The 26,552-nt window shown below is 42.5% G+C and overlaps 1 protein-coding gene across 3 annotated transcripts in view; it reads left to right on the top strand.

Annotated features, from left to right (window-relative positions):
• LOC138958454 (serine-rich adhesin for platelets-like) overlaps positions 1-26,552 on the top strand; it is a 156,640-nt gene that overhangs the window by 104,727 nt on the left and 25,361 nt on the right. For 2 of the 3 annotated variants that reach the window (XM_070329619.1, XM_070329621.1), the window contains 4 exons: positions 2,256-2,295; positions 11,760-11,918; positions 15,336-15,565; positions 24,434-24,747. In XM_070329619.1, the coding sequence (XP_070185720.1) occupies positions 2,256-2,295; positions 11,760-11,918; positions 15,336-15,565; positions 24,434-24,747 (743 nt within the window). Of the gene's footprint in view, positions 1-1,330; positions 1,624-2,255; positions 2,296-11,759; positions 11,919-15,335; positions 15,566-24,433; positions 24,748-26,552 lie in introns of those variants that run through there. The other variant, XM_070329620.1, reaches the window with a different exon arrangement.

Genomic DNA, 26,552 nt, shown 5'->3' with positions numbered 1-26,552 from the left:
CCCGCTTCTGTTCTCTTGTCGCTGTTCTGTGTCGGTTATCCCGCACAAAATGTATGATCGGGAGTCCTTTTTGTGACAATTTTCAAGTTTTTTTTGTTGTTTTTTAAAGTTGAGAAAAGGCAAAGTGAGCTTAATGCACCTTGATAAAGAAACACATGGTTCGAATTACTGATTAAGTGCAACTAATTTCAATTAAGTGCCAGATTTGGACTAGCCGCTGCTCTCTAGCAAAGTGTCAACAGTCTCAATTTGTGTTACTGCAGAGACTGTTGAGGACAATCTTGAATACCTGGCATGTGACTGCAAACTTGCATTTTTCTTCCTCATGAATCATGTGTGGTATTTTCATCCTGATCTTCAATTGATTTTCATTACTCTTCTGACGACAAACATTTGTTGATAACAAGCTGGAGATGTTAGTTTACATGCGATTTTAGAACAATTGCAAGGAAATTCAGTTGCGGAAGAAAGTGCCAAACTAGTTGGGACTAGGGCAGCGGTTCAGATTGGTTGAAATCTGAAACAAATCTTAACTTCAACCAGTCTAACGCAGCACTTTCTTCCCACCCAGTTGAGCCCTTCCTAGTACATTGTACATTCCTCCCTACGATGACCAGGATGACCTAGCTAGGTCGATGGTTTCATACACAAATTAAACAGCGAACTTTAATTGTTCCCCTAACGCCCTACCTGCTGTGACCATATATTGAACCCATTATAACGGTGACGAAACAGTCAAAAGAGAGGGGAGGGCGTACATTCAACTTGCTCGAAATGGAGTGCCGTCAGACCTGATTACACATTAGGATTGGGTGACGAACTCTTGGGTCAAATTACCTGAATTCACAAACACACCTTCGCACTGTCCCTCTCGCTTTGCAACAGGTAGTGCAAACTAAACCCACAGCAGGATGCTTTGCTTTGGGAATCCTCCACAAGCCAAATTAAGCCAGGAAGCTTTTTTTCGCTGATAAGGGAATAGTTCCGTCACAACTGAGCCAGTTTAGCGCACTGACTCTCGAAGTAGAGGTAGAACTTGACTGACTGAACTTGAAAAAGTGTACCCACACCGCCTCAGTCAGTCAGCAATACGTGAAAGTTGTCATCCACAACAGATTCAAACCCAGACCACGTCAGACATTATACCCGCCGCTCCACCGGCTCCCTCCAGGTCAGACAGAGAAACGACCACGCCCTCTTCCCCCCCCCCTCCCCCACCCCCCTTCTGAGCTTTGCACGAGGATTATAACCTGTCCTCCCACGCTGGGTCGGGCCAATGGGAATCCCGCTTCGGTAGCCCGTGATGGTAAATACACTGGTTTGTAAGGGAATTGCGGCCCATGTAGATTTTCTTTTGAAGGTGGGGTAACACTAGTGCCGCTAATGTGTAGCAGATCAGTGCTGTGATGGTGTCGTGTGAACTCAAGCGAGATGAAACCCGCCTTGGATTAATGTTATGTGCTTCCAAATGTGATTTGGGTTGCTGCCTTTAGGAGAGCAGAGTCGCTTTGTGTGGGTTGTTATGGTGTGAACGCCTAGTTCTCGAGGGAAAGAAAAAACCTTGTGACATTGCGACATCATAACTCGATCTTCGTTCGTGGTTTTCCCTTGTGTGCCTAGGAGGTGGTTGCCTTTTTCATCCCTTGTACTGTAGCTTTGATGGTAGTTATGTCGCACGGTACAAACTTTTAGCGAGTTACGTTTGTGTCTCACAATGGTGTTACCTTGTTCACGGGGCATGCAATGCAAGACGAACATGGTGAACGATTTGTGTCATTTTTACCCTTACTGCATATACTGCATAGGGTCTGACTAGCAGTCGAAATTCGCCTATTCCATCATATTTGTTTCGTTTTGATTTTGCTTCGATTTTCCTCGGTATCTGGTTATACAGGTAGATCATACATAGTACGTTAGAACCCGCACTAGTTTAGTTTCCTTCCCCCCTGTTTCTTTGTGAAAAAGTTGTGTTTGATTCTCGCGCTTGTAGCTGCTATGAGTTGAAGATATAAACTGATGAAATCCTGAGACCTGCCAACAACAACCAACAATTGTAATGTATTATTAAAAGCAAGCGATATTAAAAAGATGAGTCATCACATCTTGACTGGTTGTAAGTTCACGGATACGGCAGCGCATAGACAAAGTCAGGCGTTCGACACGACATCCGCTTAGATGTTGACGTCCCAGTTGTCCATAATAATGATATTCACGATGGTATTCACGATCTAACATTTATACCTGTCTGTGTGCAGCTAACAGCCTAGGCCAGGCGCAACATGGTGACAGCGATGGGTGAGTTATGGATGTCTTTGATCTGTCTTGAATAGAGGTGGTTGTTGCTGTTGCTGTTGTTGTTGTTGTTGTTGTTGCTGCTGCTGCTGCTGCTGTTGTTGTTGTTGGTGGTGGTGGTGTTGTTGTTGTTGTTGTTGTTGTTGTTGTTGTTGTTGTTGTTGTTGTTGTTGTTGTTGTTGTTGTTGTTGTTGTTGTTGTTGTTGTTGTTGTTGTTGTTGTTGTTGTTGTTGTTGTTGTTGTTGTTGTTGTTGTTGTTGTTGTTGTTGTTGTTGTTGTTGGTGGTGGTGGTGGTGAATGAAGTGGCGGTTATTGTTTTGTGCTGAATGTTTTATAACCACTTGTGTGTGTGTGTGCTCAACTTCGTTTTTAATATTAGTACTTTTCCTTCTTTTAAGTGTGCCTCAGTCGAATTGTACCACGTCGGGCTAAACCAAAAGAATCGGATTATGCTACTTGTAACTTCGAGGTGACTGCAAGCCTTGATATTTTAGAGGTGGTCTTTATTTTTATTTTTTATTTTTGTTATTCTATGGAGGTTTTGTTTATTGGCTGATCTGGGGTAAAGAATACGGAAAATAATGTGGAGTTGTCAGTTGCAAAATATACTTCTCTATTCACTTTTCCCTCAAGACGTGTTTGTGCAAAAGAAAACAGCGATAGTGTCACATAAACCATTCAAACTTTTATTACAAGAGAGATAACTCCTTGGAAACGACGACAGTTATTTCTTATGCGAGAATTCTGAACGGTCGAGCAAAAAGAAAGAGAGAATGACAGTTGTATTTTTTTGCACCGAAATTAGAAACACCAGTGACAGAAAGAGTGACAGTTATTTCTAATAATGCCTGTGGTTGTATATGAATAGCTGCACGTAACTTGTCTTGTCAAGATGGCTGATTGCGGTGCAGTTTGAACGCAAAGCTTAAAGAGTCAGTCTCTTTCCACCAGTGGCTCGGGTCAAATGACATCTACTGTGCACGTGTCATTAATAACAGAACTCACACTTTATTGTCTGTCTTTACAAAACAGAAATTTGCCTTTAGGGATGCCTCACAATTGCAAAAACGATATTGCACAAAGAGGTATAAAGATTAAATATGAGACACAACATAACATTGACTTACCCAAGCCTCAACCCTAACCCGACAGTGGCTAAATCACCTTCAATCATAAACAGTGTGCCCCAGTGCAACGTTGAAATGTGGAGACAGTGTAAAATGTCACTTTTAAGAACACTACTCCCCAACACTAGCCTGACTGTATCGTAACCACCGTTAACAATAAACTGGGTTAGCGGTCCCCCCAGGTGATACTTTGAAATGTAGACGGTGGAACATGTCGGCTTTGAAACAGACCCGAAAACATGTTCGTCTATTCACACGGTGAAAGAATGGTGGAAGAAGTCTCACCTAAAAACTCGGTGAAATTTATAGAGCGGATTCCTGCGACGCTTAGTAATAATCTCATATAGCAAAAGCACTTAGCATGTTCCTCATGTAAGTGGGCCAGTCTCTTTATTATGCGTGTAGGTCCCCGAGAGGAGTTTAATTTCAAACAACGGACAAATCACTGCACCCAGTAAGGTCGGAGCAGCCTTATGGATGAAAAGGGAAGAAAATTAATAAAGCCTTTTCATCGAGGGGTTAGCGAGTATATTTAACTGATTTCTTCCTGGTCGGAATTTTGTGAGTGTTGCAATTGTAAGGCTACGAAGAATTAAAAAAAAGAAGTAAGGGACGAAGATCATGGAAAGGAAGCAAGTACAATTAGAAAGGGCTCTTACCTTAGGATGGCAAAAATGTTGAAGGCCGAGCGTGAAAATTGATAAAATGATTTTATAGCCGCAATAAAGGTCTGTGTCGCAGTGGGAAAAAACCCTGTCAGGAAACTAATATAATTCACAACAGGTGTTGCACTTGACTAAGTAGTAAATGAAAAAGTAGGTTACTGGGTAAGGGCACAAATATACACGATTTATCTGTCCTTTCGTTGTAATTACTAAGAGAAAGAAAAACGTGTTGCAGGTTTGTTTGTTTGTATGTTTGTATGTTCTGGTTGCAGTAATGCACCCAAGACGCTAAAAGAAATAAACAAATCACGATTTCATGAAATACATGGACAGTTTATACATGTTACTATTGTAGTAACAAAATAATACAATTGTTAAAGATCCCCCCGCGGGTTAGGGGGAAGAATTTACCCGATGCTCCCCAGCATGTCGTAAGAGGCGACTAACGGATTCTGTTTCTCCTTTTACCCTTTTAAATGTTTCTTGTATAGAATATAGTCCATTTTTGTAAAGATTTTAGTCAAGCAGTATGTAAGGAATGTTAAGTCCTTTCTACTGGAAACTTGCATTCTCCCAGTAAGGTAATATATTGTACTACTAGATGATTACCCGCTTCGCCGAGTACGGGCTTCGCCGGGAAGAAGTAGAGCCGAATACCAGGCTGCGCCTGGGACCACGAAGGAAAGAAGATAAACGCGCAAAACACTGGAGACCTTCTAAAAATAGTAACGTGCAGTGACCTTCTAAAAATAGTAACGTAGTAACGGGAATATGGATTGACGCCACACGAAGGAAGGGAGATAAACGCAAAACACTGGAGAAGATAAGGAAGAGTTACTGGGAATGGTGAAATGAACAGAAAAACCAAAATCGGTTCAGCGCTGCGCGCTGAGAGCACGTGTTGAAATATCTCATCGATGAGGTTGTGTCCGGGGTCTCTCTGAATAAGCCCACCAAATTTGAAGCAGATCCATCGAGAACTTTGGCCGCGCATCGCACACAGACAGACACAAGTCGTATATATATATAGACGTTGCAAGCCCCTGGAACAAATTTTGATTAGTGCTTTTGTGAACAAGAAACAATTGACAAGTGGCTCTATCACATCTCCCCCTTTCCCCGTCGCGATATAACCTTCGTGGTTGAAAACGACGTTAAACACCAAATAAAGAAAGAAATAATTGTTAAAGATTCTGACCCTGTGCAAGATTTCTTTTGAGTCGTTGTTTGTATCGGACATCTGTGATGTGTAACTGGACTTCTAGTTATCACCTGTAGCGTGATTAATTCATGGTGCGATCTGTAGGGCAGATGACCGGGTCAGCATACATGGATCACAGCTTCGTTTGATGCATGCAGTGTCCGATCAAACCCGCCCGTGTGAGTGACCGTTCAGTTTTCAGCCAACCTTCGCTTCAGTCTTATTGAAATAGAAGGATTGACGAGTCACGCGAAGTTTTGCCAAGGAAAGAAAACAGTAACAGAAGAATAACAAGGCGGGAAGCATAAAAGGCCGCAAGGAAAACACTGAGACAGTCACAGAGTAGGGGACAAAACGAGGGGCAACGAAACGTGATCATTCACACCTCATTGACCCCTTTGCTTACTCCACTGTTCACTGTTTGGTCAAGGTCCACAGCCTCTGGAATCTGTCTCGCTTCAGCTCCGTGTGTCTCTACTGGGCTAGCTGTTTTGTTTTCGAGAGTCCGATTTGTGTGATTGTGACGACTGTATTTGTCGAGTGTTCCTTGCTGTGGATTTCTTCCTGTAGTAACTTCCAGGTCTTATCTTCCGTGCATTGTTTTACAAAGTGCGATCCTTTTGAATAAGGAAAAAAGCATTTGTGCGTTTGGATGAATAGAGTGTGCCAGGACCTACCCCACTATTTTTGGAGAATGCGGCGGACCGGGGTTCCTTGAGGAAACATAGCTAAGAATGAAATTGTGTCACAAAGTACGATTTTGAAGGTGTAACGTGCTTCGGTTTTGAAGAAAACGCGTGCGGTTTTGAAGAAAACGCGTGCGTTTTTGTATGTGGACGAGCAGAGTGCGTCAGGGCCTATTTTGTGGAGAATGCGTTGGATTGGCATTCCTTTCCGCAAACGAAGATCAAAACAACAAGCTATGGCGGTCGTTCCCGGAACCAATACATGTGTACGATGTGTGAGAACAGCTTTGTGTGCATTTTTAGTATGGACGATCGCTCTTTGGTTCCTCTTTGCTGATTTCTGTTGCCGTGTTTGCACTCGCACAGTAGGGCTTCTTAATCAAGAATATGGTTTACTCAGTCGAGTGTCTTCAACCGCGAAATTCGTTGCAGAAGCACATCATATTCTTGGGCATTTTACGATGCAAAAGTTAGCTGCAAGTTCGTAGACATTTTACAGGAATTGCTGTTGTTGTCAGGTTTAAGTTAGGCGTTGGCTATCTATCAGTGACATTATCCAAAAAAATGACAATATTTGTTCTTTGGTTAAAAAAAATCCACCCACTAAATTTGTGACATCCTAGCTGGTTAGGAGTGGAATAGACTAACCTATTGACTTTTTTGAAGTAGTCAATTGTGGGGTTTTATTTATTAAGGATTTATTTATTAAGGAGATTTCTATAGCGCATAACTAAAAGCACTATTGTTTGTTTGTTTTTACGTGGTGCCTGTGGTTGTTGTTGTTGGTGGTGGTGGTGGTGTTTTTTAAATTCCGTTTTGTTTGTTTGATTTGTGTGTTTGTTTGTTTGATTTGTTTTATTGATTTATCATCTCTGAATCGGCACCTGCCTATCTTTCTGAACTGGTCTCCCTCTACACTCCCTCTCGCACCCTTCGTTCTTCTGATGATGCTCGACTTCTCCGTCAAGGTCGCTTTAAACGCAAGGCTCATGGCTTCCGCACGTTTTCGTATTATGGACCTCAGTTATGGAATTCACTCCCCTTTCAATTACGTCACTCTCCATCCATTTCATCTTTTAAGTCCAATTTGAAAACTCACTTGTTCCAACAACACTACGGATAGTTCCTTAGTATAGAGTCTGGGGATGTGAGATGTGCATGATGTGTTGTTTGAATCTGACAGTGATTGTATGATTTTTGTATACATGTATTGTTGTCACGCGCTTTGAACTTCTGATAAGGCGCTTTATAAATGCTCGTTATTATTGTAGCCAAGTGCACTTCGCTACCCTAAACACTCTAATCATCGCATAGCGAAACAGCCTTGTGTACAGTACAAACGGGATAACCCATCCCATAGCAGACGATACGATGATGCGCGCGCACCTTGCCGGCGCAAATTCTAATACAATACCTTTCTTTATATATCTACCTAACTTCTATCTTTCAAAGTCCCTTTTATCTTTGATACGGTCCTAATTATATTTAGGTTTGCATAGAAGTCACTGATTAGGCTGGATGGCTGCATATTATTGTGTTATTTACGATAATGCTTCGAACTGACCAAAGCGTCACTCTGACCTTGACCGGTTTTCATGTATCGTCGAGAGAAATTGATTCTCACAAACTCATCTTTGTCTTTTCAATCATTGTTTTGTCATTTTTGCATCACTATTACATATCCCGTACCTATGTTGCATATGATTTTAGTTTGTTTATAAGGATTTGGTTGTAATGAGTGATGCTTGGTTCCTCTGTAAAGATTGCTAATTTATGCAGACAGGTACTCGCGCAGGAATTTAGCCGATTCCATTTACTTTCGGACTTTACCGCTTCGTACTAAGTCAATGTATAATTTTCCCCCAAGTAACGCATATCATGATGTTTGTCTAGGGTTCTTCTTTTTATCTGTATGATTTATGAGTTTGTCCATTATTCCAGTTTAGAGAGTTTTGTAATTTTCTGCACTGAAGTTGGTTCAGTGCCTTCACTAGGACCATTGTTTTTGCATCCTACTAAATAAATATAAATTTTTACGAAATGTTATCTATTGCAATGGAAAGCTAAAGGTCGTAGCTTTAATTTGATGTATTGTTTGTTATGATTGGTTATGTATTTGTTTAAATAACGTAGGGTAAAGCAAGTGTAAGAAACACAGATTCCGTGTTTCTGGCCGTATTCAGGCGATTTTTATCCTCGGCGGACGGTGCTTTCTGTGCAGTCCGCGCCGGGGCTATAAGTATAGGCCGGACACCGGCATGAGCATGCATTCGCTCCTAGCAGCTGAACACGACACTACACTTGCTTTGCTGTCTACGGGTTTCGCCTTCGGCCTCTACGTTTCCTTGCATTGTTTTCTTGAATAAAAAGTTGAAACAAGACGCTTGGACTTGGGCTTCGTGTGTCTACTACTACTACACCCTTCCACTCCTCCACTACATTTGGCGCTGCGCAGCAGGGTACAGAAGCATCAACTGAAAGAAGACAGTACAGGCAAACATGGCGGACGAGGCAAACACCCCCAACCTGCGGCTCTGCAAGCTGAGGCGTTTCACCGGCGAGGGCGACTGCGCCGAGACTTTCATCCAGGAGGCCAAGCTGATCCTGCAGCTACAGACGGTCCCTGCACTTGCTGCAGCGGCATGGATCCTTGGAGCGCTGGACGGAAGGGCTCGACAGGAGGTCATCAGGCGACCAGCAGCGGAGGTCAACACGCCAGCCAAAATTTACTCCATCTTGGAGCAGACGTGGGGCGACCAGCGAGATAGTGTCGCGCTGGCTGCCGCCTTCCACAGACGACAACAGGGTCTCGGCGAGTCCGTTAGCGAGTACGCCAGCCACCTACGCGCTGTGTGGGCCAAGACCAATGCTGCCGAGGCCAACACACTGAACGACAATACGCTGCGCAAGACCTTCGCCACAGGACTCCACCCACAATCCCTGAAGCGTGACATGTGCCGCTTCCTGCGAGAAAAGCCGGCCGCCACCTTCGACGAAGTGTTATTTTGCGGTTGTGTGACCTTGATGGAACTGTGTGGTGCCCATTTGGTGAGTGTGACTATAGCCCTTATTCAACGGACTGTGTATGACGGTGTAGAGAGCCTACAGGACTCAGCCAGTGTATATACTGTACTCGAGTGGCTGTAGCGCGTGCAATCCCATTCTTAGCTAGTGTGACACGTCATATCGGACTTGACGGATACAGACTTGGGCTGGTGACGTTAGCCATGTGGTCAGTATTACATAAGACTTTCCTCGGTGTTCGCGGCAGTGAAGTGACGCAAGTGTTGCGTCCAAGAAGAGACTCGCAGGTGTGTTTACTGCCGGATGTTTTGTTGCCGTTTAATTTGTTGATGTTTGATAATGTTCATTTTCATGTATGCTATGCCATGTTTCTTGCATTGGTATGATTGATATTGATTGTTGCGATTATTTGTCATGATGCTTTGAGTGGAATGTGTTGGCGGATGTTTGCGCTTATTGAAAGATTTTTTTTTGGCACAAGCAGATACTACAAATCTGATGGTAATTGCCACCTAGGGTTGAAAGTAATTTAGTGAATACTTGCTGACCTTCAAATAAGGCCCTGTATCATCACTTTCTTAATTGCTCTCTTAAGCGTAAACTAAGTTATGATTTACCTTGTTACCTTTAAATAGGCTTGGTACAGATCATTTGTAATGTTGGATGTCATTGCATTGTGTCAGGTGTATTGTACATGATGTATCATTTTAACAGTGTCAGGTAACTACGTCATTCATTAGTGAATCTGTCCATTTTGTAACTGTTACGTTTTTCACCTAAAATACGTCTTAAACACAGCCTTTACTGTAAAGCCGTGAGCGAGAGTTTTTGTGAGTGTTGAGCTTGTGCATACAACAGCGCACATTGAAAGAGAAATCCTATATTATCAACTAAACGGGTTGGTGGGGATGAAGGTTGCATTTTTGTATGGTAGTGTTGACATTGTGTTACTTTTTCTCAGTGGGGAAAATTGACTGTCAAGATGATTGAACCGTATGTCTAAGTCATCTCATTCCCATTTTGTATTGCCATGGTTTGATAATTGTAGCAATGTTTTCCCATGAAATTCCTGATTGTTTGCACTTTTATGTTTTTGACGCAGTACTTTGATCATATGTGAGACACTTTGTAAAATGCAGGCCTCACTTTTGATTTAGCAAAGCTGGTACTGATCACGAGAACATGTTTTTGTAACTGTCGATTTTCTCAATGACATATGTGAAAGTCATAGGCAAAGTTTTCGCAATTTTTCTCTTTTTGGATAATCTAAGATGGTTTGATAAATTCAGCCCTTAGGCTTTCCTGTTTTTCTTAAAATCAGCGCGGCCGCTGATATGTAAAAGAGTTGGGGGGGATGTAGCAAAGTGCACTTCGCTACCCTAAACACTCTAATCATCGCATAGCGAAACAGCCTTGTGTACAGTACAAACGGGATAACCCATCCCATAGCAGACGATACGATGATGCGCGCGCACCTTGCCGGCGCAAATTCTAATACAATACCTTTCTTTATATATCTACCTAACTTCTATCTTTCAAAGTCCCTTTTATCTTTGATACGGTCCTAATTATATTTAGGTTTGCATAGAAGTCACTGATTAGGCTGGATGGCTGCATATTATTGTGTTATTTACGATAATGCTTCGAACTGACCAAAGCGTCACTCTGACCTTGACCGGTTTTCATGTATCGTCGAGAGAAATTGATTCTCACAAACTCATCTTTGTCTTTTCAATCATTGTTTTGTCATTTTTGCATCACTATTACATATCCCGTACCTATGTTGCATATGATTTTAGTTTGTTTATAAGGATTTGGTTGTAATGAGTGATGCTTGGTTCCTCTGAAAAGATTGCTAATTTATGCAGACAGGTACTCGCGCAGGAATTTAGCCGATTCCATTTACTTTCGGACTTTACCGCTTCGTACTAAGTCAATGTATAATTTTCCCCCAAGTAACGCATATCATGATGTTTGTCTAGGGTTCTTCTTTTTATCTGTATGATTTATGAGTTTGTCCATTATTCCAGTTTAGAGAGTTTTGTAATTTTCTGCACTGAAGTTGGTTCAGTGCCTTCACTGGGACCATTGTTTTTGCATCCTACTAAATAAATATAAATTTTTACGAAATGTTATCTATTGCAATGGAAAGCTAAAGGTCGTAGCTTTAATTTGATGTATTGTTTGTTATGATTGGTTATGTATTTGTTTAAATAACGTAGGGTAAAGCAAGTGTAAGAAACACAGATTCCGTGTTTCTGGCCGTATTCAGGCGATTTTTATCCTCGGCGGACGGTGCTTTCTGTGCAGTCCGCGCCGGGGCTATAAGTATAGGCCGGACACCGGCATGAGCATGCATTCGCTCCTAGCAGCTGAACACGACACTACACTTGCTTTGCTGTCTACGGGTTTCGCCTTCGGCCTCTACGTTTCCTTGCATTGTTTTCTTGAATAAAAAGTTGAAACAAGACGCTGTGTGGGCTTCGTGTGTCTACTACTACTACCCTTCCACTCCTCCACTACATTATTATTATTATTATTATTATTATTATTATTATTATTATTATTATTATTATTATTATTATTATTATTATTATTATTATTATTATTATTATTATTATTGTTTGTTTGTTTGTTTTTGGTGTCTGGTGTTGCTGTCAGTTGTGGTCTCTCTCCTTTTGGACATGTTTTTCTCGATAAGATGACTATTTTCGAGCTAATTTTAGTCTGATGTGGTTGTGCTTATTTGTGTGTGTCTGTGCAGAGTGCTACTACGGCCGCCGGTGGACAAGCGGTTGCTGTCGCTGCGACAGGCTGGTGGGGCAGGGGGTGGAGGTAGCGGTCAACTCTTGCACTCTGGGTGGACAAGCTTCAACTCGGACGTGTCCAATCTGACCAGTGGGTCCGCCAACTCGCATAGCAGGTAATTCAGTGAAGTGTGGATTTATGGCTCAAATTATGGTTTTTGAAAAAGGTCACAAATCGTGTATGCGTGGGAGAAGAGAGGTAGACGAACTTCATACTTGTACGATTGTGTGGGTGTCGGGGTTTGAGGGCGGGTCATACATTTGCTGAGCAGAGATAAAAGTTTAAGTGATGACGATTTATCATGTCTTTTATTTGCTCTTCGGACTAAAGGCTCATTGCGGAGGGTGGACACCAATTGAAGCAAATAGTTTACGGTGGATGGGTACCCTAGCCGATAGCCCCATTGTGAGGGTGGGCAATATAGTGGCTTGATCATTGTGAAGTAATGGCTGCGAGACAATTTATGCAACGACCTATTAGAACTTGTAAACGTTTCTGGCCGTTGACAGAGTTAACGACGGAGACTACGTTTAGGTTAATGTTTTAGAAATTATGAAAAGCACAAATTGTAGATTACAAGGCCAATATAAAAACAACTCAGCCCTTTTCCTTTATTTTGTATGTGTGTAAAGGGGGGGGGAGGAGGGGTAGGGATGTAAACGCAAAAGAAGAGTGAAAAGAAAAAAACGAAAGAAAGTTGCCTGTCGAGACAGAATCAAAAACAGGAATGGGGGGTTATTGGAACGGTTAATTCATGACAAAACAAAACGTTACCTTTACGGTACTTCGACCAAGCGTTTTTTTTTGGGGGGAAATAGACAGACAGACAAACACTTATGGTTTAAACAATTTTAATCAGAAAATGTTTTCATATAACAAAGCCGCACACAGTCAATTAGTAAATGGAGCACAACAAGCAAGGCTTATACACGTGCTCTTAAAAGCAATTTGATATTGTATTTGGCGGACGATACGGAGATCTGTAGAAGGGATAAAGAAGGAGAAAAGATCAACAAGCGAAATACATATATGCAAAAGCAACAACATCAAGACAGTATAAGATTAACAACATACAATTTAACACACACACACACACACACACACATCACACACACACATCACACACACACACACACATACACACACACACACACACACACACACACACACACACACACACACTTACACACTTATCATGCAAGACAGAGCAAGGCAGGATCGATGTTTCTACAAACGTGCTTATTCCGAATTTTCTCAATAAATAAAATTGCCGCGGGCAAGCTTTTTGTGACATTAATAGTATGGTGAGTATTCATGTCAGAACACTGAAAAGCCTATCTGTAGCGAAATACAAATCCGCTTGGGATTCTTTTCTTTGAAGCAGTGACATGCGCCTTAGGATAAAGACAACTTGGCTCAAGACTGCTTAGAATGGGAATAAGTTGACTTTGTTAGCAGGCCTCTTCGTCAAAATGTGTCTATTTTTACACGGACGCGGGATAGTCAAGGACATTGTTTTTAGGTGTAGAATAATAAGCTGACCAGAGCAGCGTTGTTTGAGGCTGAGCCGAGACAGAAAGTATTCTAATGGCCTCTGAGTAATTTCAATGACATTGTTCAACACACACAGAGGCTGGCTCAGCAAGGGTCTACCTGTATGTCTATGTCTGTGACATTCAATTGTTTGAAAGGGGGTTGCGAGGGACACAACTAAGAGATTATGTTCAACTTCTGATGGGATTTTTTTTTTAGGTGTTTTAAAGTAGCAACATAAGCGGAGAGAATTTGAACACACTGAACTGGCCCTCCAAGGTTGCCTTCTGCGGGAATGACTGTTAGGTTCAGATTAAGGTACCCGTACTATTTGTTCACTGCCTTTACCCACGTGTCTGACTGCAGTCTGGAGTGGTCGTAACCCCAGCCCACCGAAGAACTGTTTGCTCAATGCTCAGACCGGTTTGTCGATTTTTGTAATTTATCAGTATTGAGTGATTGATGGTGACGAGGTGTCGACTCCTTTCAGCAGAAATAATACTTAGGATACAGCTCAGGACACACGAAATATTTGTTCATTGCCTGTGCCTTTGTGCCTCACTGCAATGTCGGGCGGTTAACGTTGTAGAAACAGACCAATCGGTTGTAGGAACCGGACAATCGGTTATAGGAACAGGCCAATGGGTTGTAGGAACAGGACAATCGGTTATAGGAACAGGCCAATGGGTTGTAGGAACAGGCCAATCGGTTGTAGGAACAGGCCAATCGGTTGTAGGAACCGGACAATCGGTTGTAGGAACCAGCCAATCGGTTGTAGGAACAGGCCAATCGTTTGTAGGAACAGGCCAATGGATTGTAGGAACCGGACACTCGGTTGTAGAAACCGGTCAATCGGTTGTAGGAACAGGCCAATCGGTTGTAGGAACAGGCCAACGGGTTGTAGGAACCGGTCAATCGGTTGTAGGAACCAGCCAATCGGTTGTAGGAACCGGACAAACGGTTGTAGGAACCAGCCAATCGGTTGTAGGAACCGGACAATCGGTTGTAGGAACAGGCCAATGGGTTGTAGGAACCGGACACTCGGTTGTAGGAACCAGCCAATCGGTCGTAGGAACAGGCCAATTGGTTGTAGGAACCGGACAATCGGTTGTAGAAACAGGCCAACGGGATGTAGGAACAGGACAATCGGTTGTAGGAACAGGCTAATGGATTGTAGGAACCGGACAATCGGTTGTAGAAATCGGTTGTAGGTACAGGCCAATCGGTTGTAGGAACCGGCCAATCGGTTGTAGGAACAGGCCAATGGGTTGTAGGAACCGGACAATCAGTTGTAGGAACCAGCCAATCGGTTGTAGGAACAGGTCAATCGGTTGTAGGAACAGGCCAATCGGTTGTAGGAACAGGCCAATTGGTTGTTGGAACAGGCCAATCGGTTGTAGGAACAGGCCAATGGGTTGTAGGAACCGGACAATCAGTTGTAGGAACCAGCCAATCGGTTGTAGGAACAGGCCAATCGGTTGTAGGAACAGGCCAATCGGGTGTTGGAACAGGCAACTCGGTTGCAGGAACCAGCCAAGCGGTTGTAGGGACAGGCCAATCGGTTGTAGGAACCGGCTAATCAAAGACAAAGCACAATCTACATGATTGTGTGTGTCTGCTTTCTACATCAGTTTGTCTGTTTCTTGCGTGCTCTGCAGCGCTCTAAAAGTATGCGACAGGTGCAACAAGAGTAAGGTGGTGCTTCGCACAAACAATCTCCGGGCACCTGAGAGAATAACAAGCACCGAAATGAACCATTAGGCGGGGAGCAGACCGGATGTCTACGCTTACTACGACAGATGAACATGCGACGTTCGTCCTGGTTTTGTCCTTGACAGGTCAATCAAGAAGGAGAAACCAGTTCTGTTATTACTCGTGTGTCTTTTTTTCAGCATCGAATATGCTACAGCAAAAACTAGAGTTACGTCCACATTAAGACAGCAAAGTTATTTATTGTCTACTTAAATATGCGTCAATATTTGGTTCCGTTTTTGTTTAGCGTCGAGTGGTTGCTGCAAGGGCGTCAGGCCGACCCAGAACAGGTGCTCTTCAACCTTGGCTTCGGCGGCACCGGCAGTGGTCGCTCCTACACAGACAACTGCTCCATGTACTCACGCGTCCCCGAACGCTTCCTGCAGAGACAGGAGAGCGAGGCAGCCCAGGATGAGGATGGAACCCAGGAGGGAGCCCCAGCAGCTGAGGGAGCCTCGCGGCGGAACCCTTCCAGAGGTAGGCTGATGGGAGGAGGAGGTGGTGTGTGTGGTGGTGGTGGGGGGTGTATAGACAGCGAGTACTACACCTATATCCTCAACAGGGTCCCGGCCTACTACTTCAGGGAGAGACCTCCGTCCCAACACTCCGGCAGCAGCTGTAGTGCTAGTTCTGACAGCGAGGAACTGGCTCCTGCTCCTTTCATCACAGGTGTTCACGAACAAGACTTTCATGCACGTGCAGCAACAGAAGAAGAGCAATCTGTGTCAGGATCTCACTATGTCTGCAGCAGACAGAATTCTAGGACTTCCTTGCAAGATAATGGCAAGAAGGCCCCAGACAGTGTTTCAGGAAACTCCGTGGTGGGGACTGAGGGAGGTGAACATGGTGTGTTAGGAGGCAGACCGTCCAATTTCAGTGTGGAGTTCCGGCCGCCGGACGAGGATAACCTGTCGTCTTCTTCAGGGTCTACTGCTGATGACCTGGATTACCCTTACAGTGTTAAGCTTTCGCCCAACGAGTCTTTAGTATGATGGCTCCACTGAGTAAAACTATGTGGAGCGAATACCGAAGAGGAGCAGAACATCTTCCTCAAGGTTTTGTGGATACTGCTGATTAGTTGGATCACATGTACGGCGTCAAGCTTTGCCCAACGAGTCTTTAGTATGATGGCTTCCCTGAGTTGATTAAGTTGTGAAACTATGCGGAGCGAATACGGAAGAGGGGAAAGATGTCTTTCTCAAGGTTTTTGGGTATTGCTGATTAGTTGGATTACCTGTACCTTTCGTCCGAGTCTTTAGTACGATCGCTCCACTGATTTGACTAAGGTGTGAAACTATGCGAAGCAAATACCTAAGAGGGACAAGATGTTTCCCTCAAGGTTTTGGGTACTGCTGATTAGTTGGATTACCTGTACCTTTCGCCGAACGAGTCTTTAGTGCGATCGCTCCACTGAGTTCATAAAGGTGTGAAATTATGCGAAGCAAATACCCAAGAGGGACGAGATATCTTCCTCGGGGTTGTATGGATTAGTTGGATTACCTGTACGGCGTCAAGCGTTATCCCAACGTGTCTGTTTAGTATGACTGCGTCTAGGCTAGCTGTGAAACTTGGGGGAAAAGAAAAGTAGTAGAGGAGGACCACCTATCATTACCCTCTGAGTCTTACAGTACTGCTGATCCGTTGGATTCTTCGTACATCGTCAAACCTGCACCATTGGTATGATCGTGCAATTTCTCTGTTAGTTGTTGAACCTGGTGGGTACCTGCCAGGGAAGGAAGGTCATCAGAGCTTTGTCGTGGATTATTTGTCCAGAGTAAAGCAATTTCGCTCAACGAGGCGTTGATACTACCGCGACTTGTGAGTAAGGATCGTAAAGGTCGTTGGAGGGAAAAGAGTGCTTGGGGAGATGTCATTTTTCTCAGGATAGTCAAGGCACTATTGATGACATGGATTCCAATCCCCTTTCGTCCAACGAATGTGCAATATAACGTCTTTGTTGCAAATTGGGAACCTTCTGTCTTGGTCTGTCTCTGACATAACTAACACATAATCAGGACCGGTTTTCTTGCGCCGTGTCTGAAAGTCAGTTTTACTACCGCTGTTGACCTGAAATAAATAACTTCCGCAGGGTTAAGTCCTTAGTAAATCACACACACACAACAATATTCCTGTTGACTGTGATTTGTTAAAGTAATAAAGCAAAGTGTTTAGTAAATCACAGAAAAGCTGCACCAGCTGTGATTTGTTAAAGCAATAATTGTTTGTCAATACTGTTTTTATATTTAGTCAAGTTTTGACTAAATATTTTAACATCGAGGGGGAATCGAAACGAGGGTCGTGGTGTATGTGCGTGTGTCTGTCTGTCTGTCTGTGTGTGTGTGTGTAGAGCGATTCAGACTAAACTACTGGACCGATCTTTATGAAATTTGGCATGAGAGTTCCTGGGTATGAAATCCCCGAACGTTTTTTTCATTTTTTTGATAAATGTCTTTGATGACGTCATATCCGGCTTTTCGTGAAAGTTGAGGCGGCACTGTCACGCCCTCATTTTTCAACCAAATTGGTTGAAATTTTGGTCAAGTAATCTTCGACGAAGCCCGGACTTCGGTATTGCATTTCAGCTTGGTGGCTTAAAAATTAATTAATGACTTTGGTCATTAAAAATCTGAAAATTGTAAAAAAAAATAAAAATTTATAAAACGATCCAAATTTACGTTTATCTTATTCTCCATCATTTGCTGATTCCAAAAACATATAAATATGTTATATTCGGATTAAAAACAAGCTCTGAAAATTAAATATATAAAAATTATTATCAAAATTTTTTTTTCCAAATCAATTTAAAAACACTTTCATCTTATTCCTTGTCGGTTCCTGATTCCAAAAATATATAGATATGATATGTTTGGATTAAAAACACGCTCAGAAAGTTAAAACGAAGAGAGGTACAGAAAAGCGTGCTATCCTTCTCAGCGCAACGAATATCCCGCTCTTCTTGTCAATTCCACGGGCACTGCCTTTGCCACGGGCGGTGGAGTGACGATGCTACGAGTATACGGTCTTGCTGCGTTGCGTTGCGTTCAGTTTCATTCTGTGAGTTCGACAGCTACTTGACTAAATATTGTATTTTCGCCTTAAGCGACTTGTTTTGAACTGCCTGTTGAAATGTAGAGTTCACAGTTGTGATATAAGGACTCTATCCTTCATCCGTTTATTTCATGGAAATTGTGCATTTTCAGTGTCGGTGACTGCACCACATGTAGTTTTTATTACGAGTGATGAAGTCCGTTGTCTATCTGTGATATTAATGAATATAACCATGAACATTGTTCTCTCTACTCACTATTAGTAATACTGCTGTATGATGCTAGGCAAGAAAGCTGTTGCATTCTTCCCAAATAGACGATTTTCAGAATATAACCGCCAGGGTTTCCTTACACTGTGGAAGAGTTGTATTCCTCAAAGACCTTGAGCACGACCAATGTACTTCTTTGAACCTGGGGGTTATTATTGTGCAATGATCTATTTCTGCTGTCGGATCGTCAAACGAATCTCTCTGCTAAATTGTATATATGCTTCGTTCTTCAATCAGTGCATCGCTCTGCACCTTTAGGTAATTGCTGTGTAGTAAGATATTTCTGCTGCTCTTGTCACAAAAACGATTCTATTTGCTGGTTGTTTACTTTATTCTTTCGTTGCTTCTCAACACTGCGCGGAAAGCAAGGATTGTATGCACGAGAAATAAAGCAGGCCCGGTATGCACGAGAAATAAAGCAGGGCCGGTATGCACGAGAAATAAAGCAGGGCCGGTATGCACCAGAAATAAAGCAGGGCCGGTATGCACGAGAAATAAAGCAGGACCAGTATGCACGAGAAATAAAGCAGGGCCGGTATGCACGAGAAAGAAATCAGGGCCGGTATGCACGAGAAATAAAGCAGGGCCGGTATGTACGAGAAAGAAAGCAGGGCCGGTATGTACGAGAAAGAAAGCAGGGTCGGTGTGTACGAGAAAGAAAGCAGGGCCGGTATGCACGAGAAATAAAGCAGGGCCGGTGTGTACGAGAAAGAAAGCAGGGCCGGTATGCACGAGAAATAAAGCAGGGCCGGTGTGTACGAGAAAGAAAGCAGGGCTTGTATGCACGAGAAAGAAAGCAGGGCCGGTATGCACGAGAAATAAAGCAGGGCCAGTATGCACGAGAAATAAAGCAGGGCTAGTATGCACCAGAAATAAAGCAGGACCAGTATGCACGAGAAATAAAGCAGGGCTAGTATGCACCAGAAATAAAGCAGGACCAGTATGCACGAGAAATAAAGCAGGGCCGGTGTGTACGAGAAAGAAAGCAGGGCTTGTATGCACGAGAAAGAAAGCAGGGCCAGTATGCACGAGAAAGAAAGCAGGGCCGGTATGCACGAGAAATAAAGCAGGGCCTGTATGCACGAGAAAGAAAGCAGGGCCAGTATGCACGAGAAATAAAGCAGGGCCTGTATGCACGAGAAAGAAAGCAGGGCCAGTATGCACGAGAAATAAAGCAGGGCCGGTATGTACGAGAAATAAAGCAGGGCCGGTATGCACGAGAAAGTACCCACACTTGGTGGCAACGATTCACTGATTCGGATTGGTTGACACTGGGACGTTTTTGAGATTTCAAGCAATTCTAATCCGTCCTATTGAGTTCCATCTAGTTGTGCACTTTCTCGTGCAAATCACTCCTGTTAGTTATTGTGGAATAATGTATATATATATATATATTGCTGCTGCCTCGTCATCAAAACAATGTACTTGCTAGTACTATGCTGATCTGGAAGTTTAGTTCCAGAAATGCAGCGTTAAGTTATGAAGGTGTTTACCGATTTTTGTGAATTGTTATTGTTATTATATAGGTCATGGATACACTGGTGCTAATAATTATGTTTAGATGGCAGTCTAAATCAGAATCAGGGTGCTACATATATATGATTTATTGAATTTGAGATTCTCGCATGTAGGGTTGATTTGTTCTGAGAAATGATGAATAAATTTGTGATAATCTTGATATGCTTGTCTGGACGTTGTACGTTTTAGAACAGCTGTCAGCCCTTCAAATATCTTTCAACTTCACCCAAGCTATTAAACACAATGTTACATAAACGCACCTGCACACACACATATACACACACACACGCACACACCAAACACACGCACGCACGCACACACACACACATGCACACACACACACACACATGTACACACACACACACACATGTACACACACACACATACACACACACACATACACACACACACACACACACACACTATATATATATATATATAAATATAAATCCGCCTATAGGGCGACCATTGTAAAAAGGTGTTTTATGGCTACCAGTTGTTTTTAAAGCAATATTAACTAAATTTTGTAATTACATTTGCTAAGTGACCTACACCCAACAGTCAAGAATTGACTGTGAAAATCAGTCAAGATTAAGATAAAGGTGTTTAACATCGTCGCCTTATTGATGATATGTTTATACTCAGTTAAAAAAAATATTTGTATAAGTATCGTGGTTGTCAAAAGATCCTTTTATTGCAAAGGACGGCCTAAGTCTCAAAATAACTTATTCAATTTTGTGCTCAAACGGTACATCCCAACTTCGTGCGATTTACAAGCAAGAAACGTTAGGCACTGTCTCCTCGATACCGTCGCGATATAACCTTGAATGGTTGAAAACGACGTTAAACACCAAATAAAGAAAGAAAGAATGTCTCCTCGATAGCGCATGGGGTCAATGTTGTCAGGCCAATAGAATTGGAGAAAAGACGCCAAAACTTAGGGCGACCGACTTTTGGTCGCCCCAAATCGAAAGTGTTGTAAAATGGGGACTTTAGGGCAACCTAAGTCGGCTTAAGATTTATATATATTTACACAAAACAATATATACACAACATGTGCCAATACAACTTGTGCCAGAATCCAGGCGATGTCTTCTAACAACATACCTACCTTTTTACCAGGTACTGTATTTGTCGTTTTCAGTTTGTGGTCATCATGTTCTGTGCACCCAACACACTTGTGCAATCCTGTTTTTGTGTGGACGCATGATGGATTTTGCATTTTATGGTTTTCTTTGTCATGACAATGTGAATGTGTTGAAAACCTTTTTCCGCAAAAAGTGTTTGAAATGCTTTGTCATGGATTCTGATAGTTCAAGTTTCTTGGATCGTTACACGTGTGTGTTTTGCCCTTTGAATGATTCACAAAATTCAAGTTTTCCCGGCCTTGTCTTAGTTTATTTCACATTTTGTGGTTCTTGGGCAAGTTAACTGTTTCTCTGGTTGTTTTCTGTTGTTTGGTAACATTGTTCTTTGCCTCGTCCTTTTTACCGGACTGATTGTACTGTAAGTTTTGACACCTGTTTGTGTTGCTAAATGGATTAGACATAGTCATCGTTCTTTAACTCAACTATTTAGATCGAGGTTCGTGTTGTCTGTTTGATGTGTTATTGCCTGATTTCATGGCGTATGTTTGTGCATTCAGTTATTGAAGTTTGAGTTGTGGTTTTTGTGTGTGTGGTTTTTTTGTTTGTGCATGAACTGTGGTTGCTATGGAGATTTCTTTGCATAAGTTTTGACTAAATGTTTTAACATAGAGGGGGAATCGAGACGAGGGTCGTGATGTATGTGTGTGTGTCTGTGTCTGTGCGTGTGTGTGTGTGTAGAGCGATTCAGACCAAGCTACTGGACCGATCTTTATGAAATTTGACATGCGAGTTCCTGGGAATGATATCCCCGGATGTTTTTTGATTTTTTTTCGATAAATACTTTTGATGACGTCATATCCGGCTTTTTGTAAAAGTTGAGGCGGCACTGTCACACCCTCATTTTTCAATCAAATTGATTGAAATTTGTGTACAGCAATCTTCGACGAAGGCCGGCCTTCGGTATTGCATTTCAGCTTGGTGGCCTAAAAATTAATTAATGACTTTGGTCATTAAAAACGATCCAAATTTACGTTCATCTTATTCTACATCATTTCCTGATTCCAAAAACATATAAATATGTTATATTTGGATTTAAAACAAGCTCTGAAAATTAAAAATATAAAAATTATGATCAAAATTAAATTTCCGAAATCGATTTAAAAATAATTTCATCTTATTCCTTGTCGGTTCCTGATTCCTCCTCCGAAAACGGCGTATGGCTGCCTAAATGGCGGGGTAAAAAACGGTCATACACGTAAAATTCCACTCGTGCAAAAAACACGAGTGTACGTGGGAGTTTCATCCCACGAACGTAGAAGTAGAAGAAGGTTCCTGATTCCAAAAACATATAGATATGATATGTTTGGATTAAAAACACGCTCAGAAAGTTAAAACGAAGAGAGGTACGGAAAAGCGTGCTATGCAGCACAGCGAAACCACTACCGCGCTGAACAGGCTCGTCAGTTTCACTCCGTTATCCACAAGCAGCGGACTACGGTCATTGTGAAAAAATGCAGTGCGTTCAGTTTCATTCTGTGAGTTCCACAGCTTGACTAAATGTAGTAATTTCGCCTTACGCGACTTGTTATTTTCCTTGTTAGATCTTAACGGCACATAATTATGATCGAGCTGTGTGTATAGTCGTGAAATTAACTATAAATGTTTCTCTTATTTTGCTTGTATCTTTAGACGCCACGCTCGTTTTGAGTTATTTACAGTACTGCTTTAAAAGCACAGTTTGTGTTTTGTTTTCTGAATGCTGAAAACATAGTTTGTATTTCCAGCCATCCAGATGTGATGTATTAATCCATTTGGGCACACACATAGCGATTCCTGTTTTGTTAGGGCATGAGGAGACTTGTGGTAGTTTTAAAAATATACCTTCAACAGTCTTCCTGTAAGTTCTCCCCTTTATACGTTTTAATGATGTTTAGTTGTCTTGCATGTGATTTTGTATGTCTCTTGACTTTTATTTTATGGCAGTCCGAAATAAATGCTTGAAAGCAAGAGTACTTCGTATGATTCTTGTGGGTTAATGATCGATTAAATTCGTTTATTATTCATGTAATAACATTTTTTTAAATTTACTAAAGGCCTTGAACGAGTTTAGTTTGCGAAAGTAGTGTTGTGTACACTAGAATATTGCCAAACATTTTGTGTGATCTTGAAGTTAATTGGGAGAATTGATATTATTGGTCTAGATAAAACGTAAAAGCTGTTAAAACTTACAATGTAATGGAAGGGGAAGTCGAAATCTCACTAGGTTTATTTCATACCGGTGTAACACGAAATTATTACTCCACGAAAAATTTACTCCGGAGTAAATATTTCGTACGAAATTCTTACTCCGAGTACACTTTTCGTACGAGAAAAGAACTCCCCAAGGCACGAAAAAATGACTCCCTCCACGAAATTTTTACTTCCCTTTGTTTTTACTTCCAGTAAAAATCTCGTACGCAAAAATGGGATGCGGGCGAAGGGATAATGCCAATAAGTGATCTCGCGCACACGAATGTCGCGCTACCCTCCTTCCACCCCTTCCACCACCAAGACTAACAGGGGACAAGGGAGTAAAAATGTCGTACACCTGGCATGGGAAGTTAAATTGCTTGTGTTGGGGTGAAGTAATTTATTCGTTATTTATTCGTCAGGGGAGTAACATTTTTGTACGAACTGTTTACTCGGAACTCACCTGTCTTGGGGAGTAATTTTCTCGTGCAATGGGGGAGTGCTTTTTTCATAAAGGGAGTAACTTTTTCGTACGAAATGTTTACTCCGGAGTAAAAATCTCGTGGGAGTAATTTTCTCGTGTTACACCGGCATAATGAGTTTTCGTCCTTTATTCATTTTGTTGCAGTAATAGTTTGCGTAGAGTCGGTATCCCGTGGGATCCGCTTTTTGTAAACTCAGATACATTTTTATCATTACATTATAACCTTTACACTTTGACATCTTTATTTACCGTCATTTTAAGAGCAGTAAAACCAAACGTTTTAATGCACAGTTTGTATGTTATGGATAATAAATAATGGTATATCCAGTGTGTCTATGTGTTATGTCCTGTGCCTTATAAGTTATATCTTATGTCATATGTGTGACAGGGGAGGCTACCGCTCCTTTCACAGCAGACTCTGCACCCGAGTTGTTGGCCTTTAAAGTCAACACCGGTGAGTTGTGGAATTCTGTTTGTGATGGGGTCTGGTGGTTTCCGATTGTCTGTATGTTCATGGAAACCTTCGGGTTTGCATAACAGTTTTTATAGGGCTAAGACATTAGCCCTAACATTTTCAATCCTGTTTGATTGCAATTCGCTTCCCGAGGTGATCGTAGTGTTTCGGCACACGGTTACATAATTGTCTTAGGTTTAAGTCTTATGTCCTATGTCCTATGCCTGATATCTTACGTCCTCTTTCCCTCTCACAGCGGCCGCAGCCTGGTCCAGAGCACGATCTGTGTCTTCCGCCATGCTGAGTATCAAGCTCCTCTCCTCCCTGCAGCAGTCCAGCAACCCCCTCGCCCTCTTCCAGTCCATGGGACCCTCCTCACTCCCCCCTGGATCCCTCACCGGCTCCTCCCCCTCCCTCACCCCTCCCGGCCACCCGAGGAGCGTGCTGCACCCGGACAACCAACGCGCGCTGGCCAAGCAGGGTTTCTATGGCGACAACCTACCCGAGGGTATCGAGCCCAGGGATCTGCATCTGCCTCATGCCAGGCGCGAAGACGATGGAAAATATCAGGTGTGTTGGATGTTAACATGTTGTGCTTACTCTTTAGCCTGATATTAAAACAAAAAAACACAACAACAACCCGTTTGGGTAAATTCTTCATTCCATTTTCGTCAGACGGTCGCTGACTTCTTCAGATTGGTAATGGGCAGAATATACCTGCGCAGAGTCAGCGGCACAGACGACGCACTGCCTATTATTTATGCCGCGATAGGGATTATGACGAGTACTTGGCCTGTTTTCCTTTCATGCAACGTGTAGCGGGCTGGGATAATCTGCAGTGCGTCGTTGGTCCTGCTGAAATTACATGTGAGCGGAGCCCCTAAACTTCTCCCCCCTTTCCTAACCTAGGTGGTGGGTTCAAGTGCTAGTCTTTCGGATGAGACGAAAAACCGAGGTCCCTTCGTGTACACTACATTGGGGTGTGCACGTTAAAGATCCCACGATTGACAAAAGGGTCTTTCCTGGCAAAATTGTATAGGCATACAGTGATGGCGCTAGTATTTTTTCAAACCGGTACGCAAACTTTTATGATGCAAACTGTCCAGAAAAAAAACGGTAGGCTGGTCATTGGAACCAGTAAGAGTCCAACTCAGAGTACTGGTTTTGTTGTTTTACCAGCGAAAAAAAACCCGGTAGTTCTAAAAATCAACCGGTAGGTCATACCGGCAGCCAATTTTGTTCCGGTATTTTCTCGTTTCAACCGGTAAAATACCGGTAATTACTGGTTAACGCCAATACTGGGCATAGATAAAAATGTCCATCAAATACCCGTGGGACTTGGAATAAAGTAAAAAAATTCCATCTCACACGGCATTAAGTCTCAGGAAACATGAATACACGCATGCAGGAAAAAAAAATATGGGTAGCGCCGTATGTATGGCAGCTCGCTTTCCCCGGGGAGAAAGCAGCCCGAATTTCTATGAGGGTAACCTCACTGGACTGTAAATCTTATCCAATCCAATCCAATCCAATTAGACTACTTCACGAATCTTGCTGCACGAAGCTTTGATCGCTACTGAATTTTCTGTAAAATAAAGACTTCGCGAAGTCAACTTAGGGCTCATTTACGGAAGGGCTTTAGGTTTTGTATGTGTTTTTGTACTCGTCGTCATATTTCCATTTTTAAACATATGTGACCCTCCACCACGGGATGAGTCGCATGTCACCTTTGCATGATTTTCATATTTTTACATTTTCCTAAAGAGATTTTTATGCTCTATCCAGTGGTGAAACCCGTTTTAAAAAAGAGCAAAAACTGTTTGAGTTATAAGCCTGTGACTAAGGTGACCCTCACACTGTTACCAGACACTCCCCGGACTTATGTTAAGCCTAGCGCAGAACCGCGCGAGGTGACATGCGACTCATTTCGTGGTGGAGGGTCACATATATTAATTCCAGTGCCAACGATCGTGTCAGTGGTCACAGATCTGTCGAGGCTTTTCACGCGGAATAAGAGCACCTTTCCGTTTGAACGCATGCCGAAAACCGACAGCTTGGCTGCGTTCTCTGCAAAACTCAAAATTGTCTCTGAATTAATGTTGCGTGTTGATAAAATATGTCTACGGCAGTATTTTAATTGTCCAACCTTTCAAAGATGTAAGCCGTCATAATAAAGCCGTGCAGCATTGGGTTTGTGAATGCTGGAATAGTTCAGACCCCCCGCGGGTTAGGGGGAAGAATTTACCCGATGCTCCCCAGCATGTCGTAAGAGGCGACTAACGGATTCTGTTTCTCCTTTTACCCTTGTTAAGTGTTTCTTGTATAGAATATAGTCAATTTTTGTAAAGATTTTAGTCAAGCAGTATGTAAGAAAT

Source organism: Littorina saxatilis, linkage group LG2, assembly GCF_037325665.1.
Source record: "Littorina saxatilis isolate snail1 linkage group LG2, US_GU_Lsax_2.0, whole genome shotgun sequence".
NCBI lineage: Eukaryota > Metazoa > Mollusca > Gastropoda > Littorinimorpha > Littorinidae > Littorina > Littorina saxatilis.
This window is presented reverse-complemented; position numbering and strand designations above follow the sequence as displayed.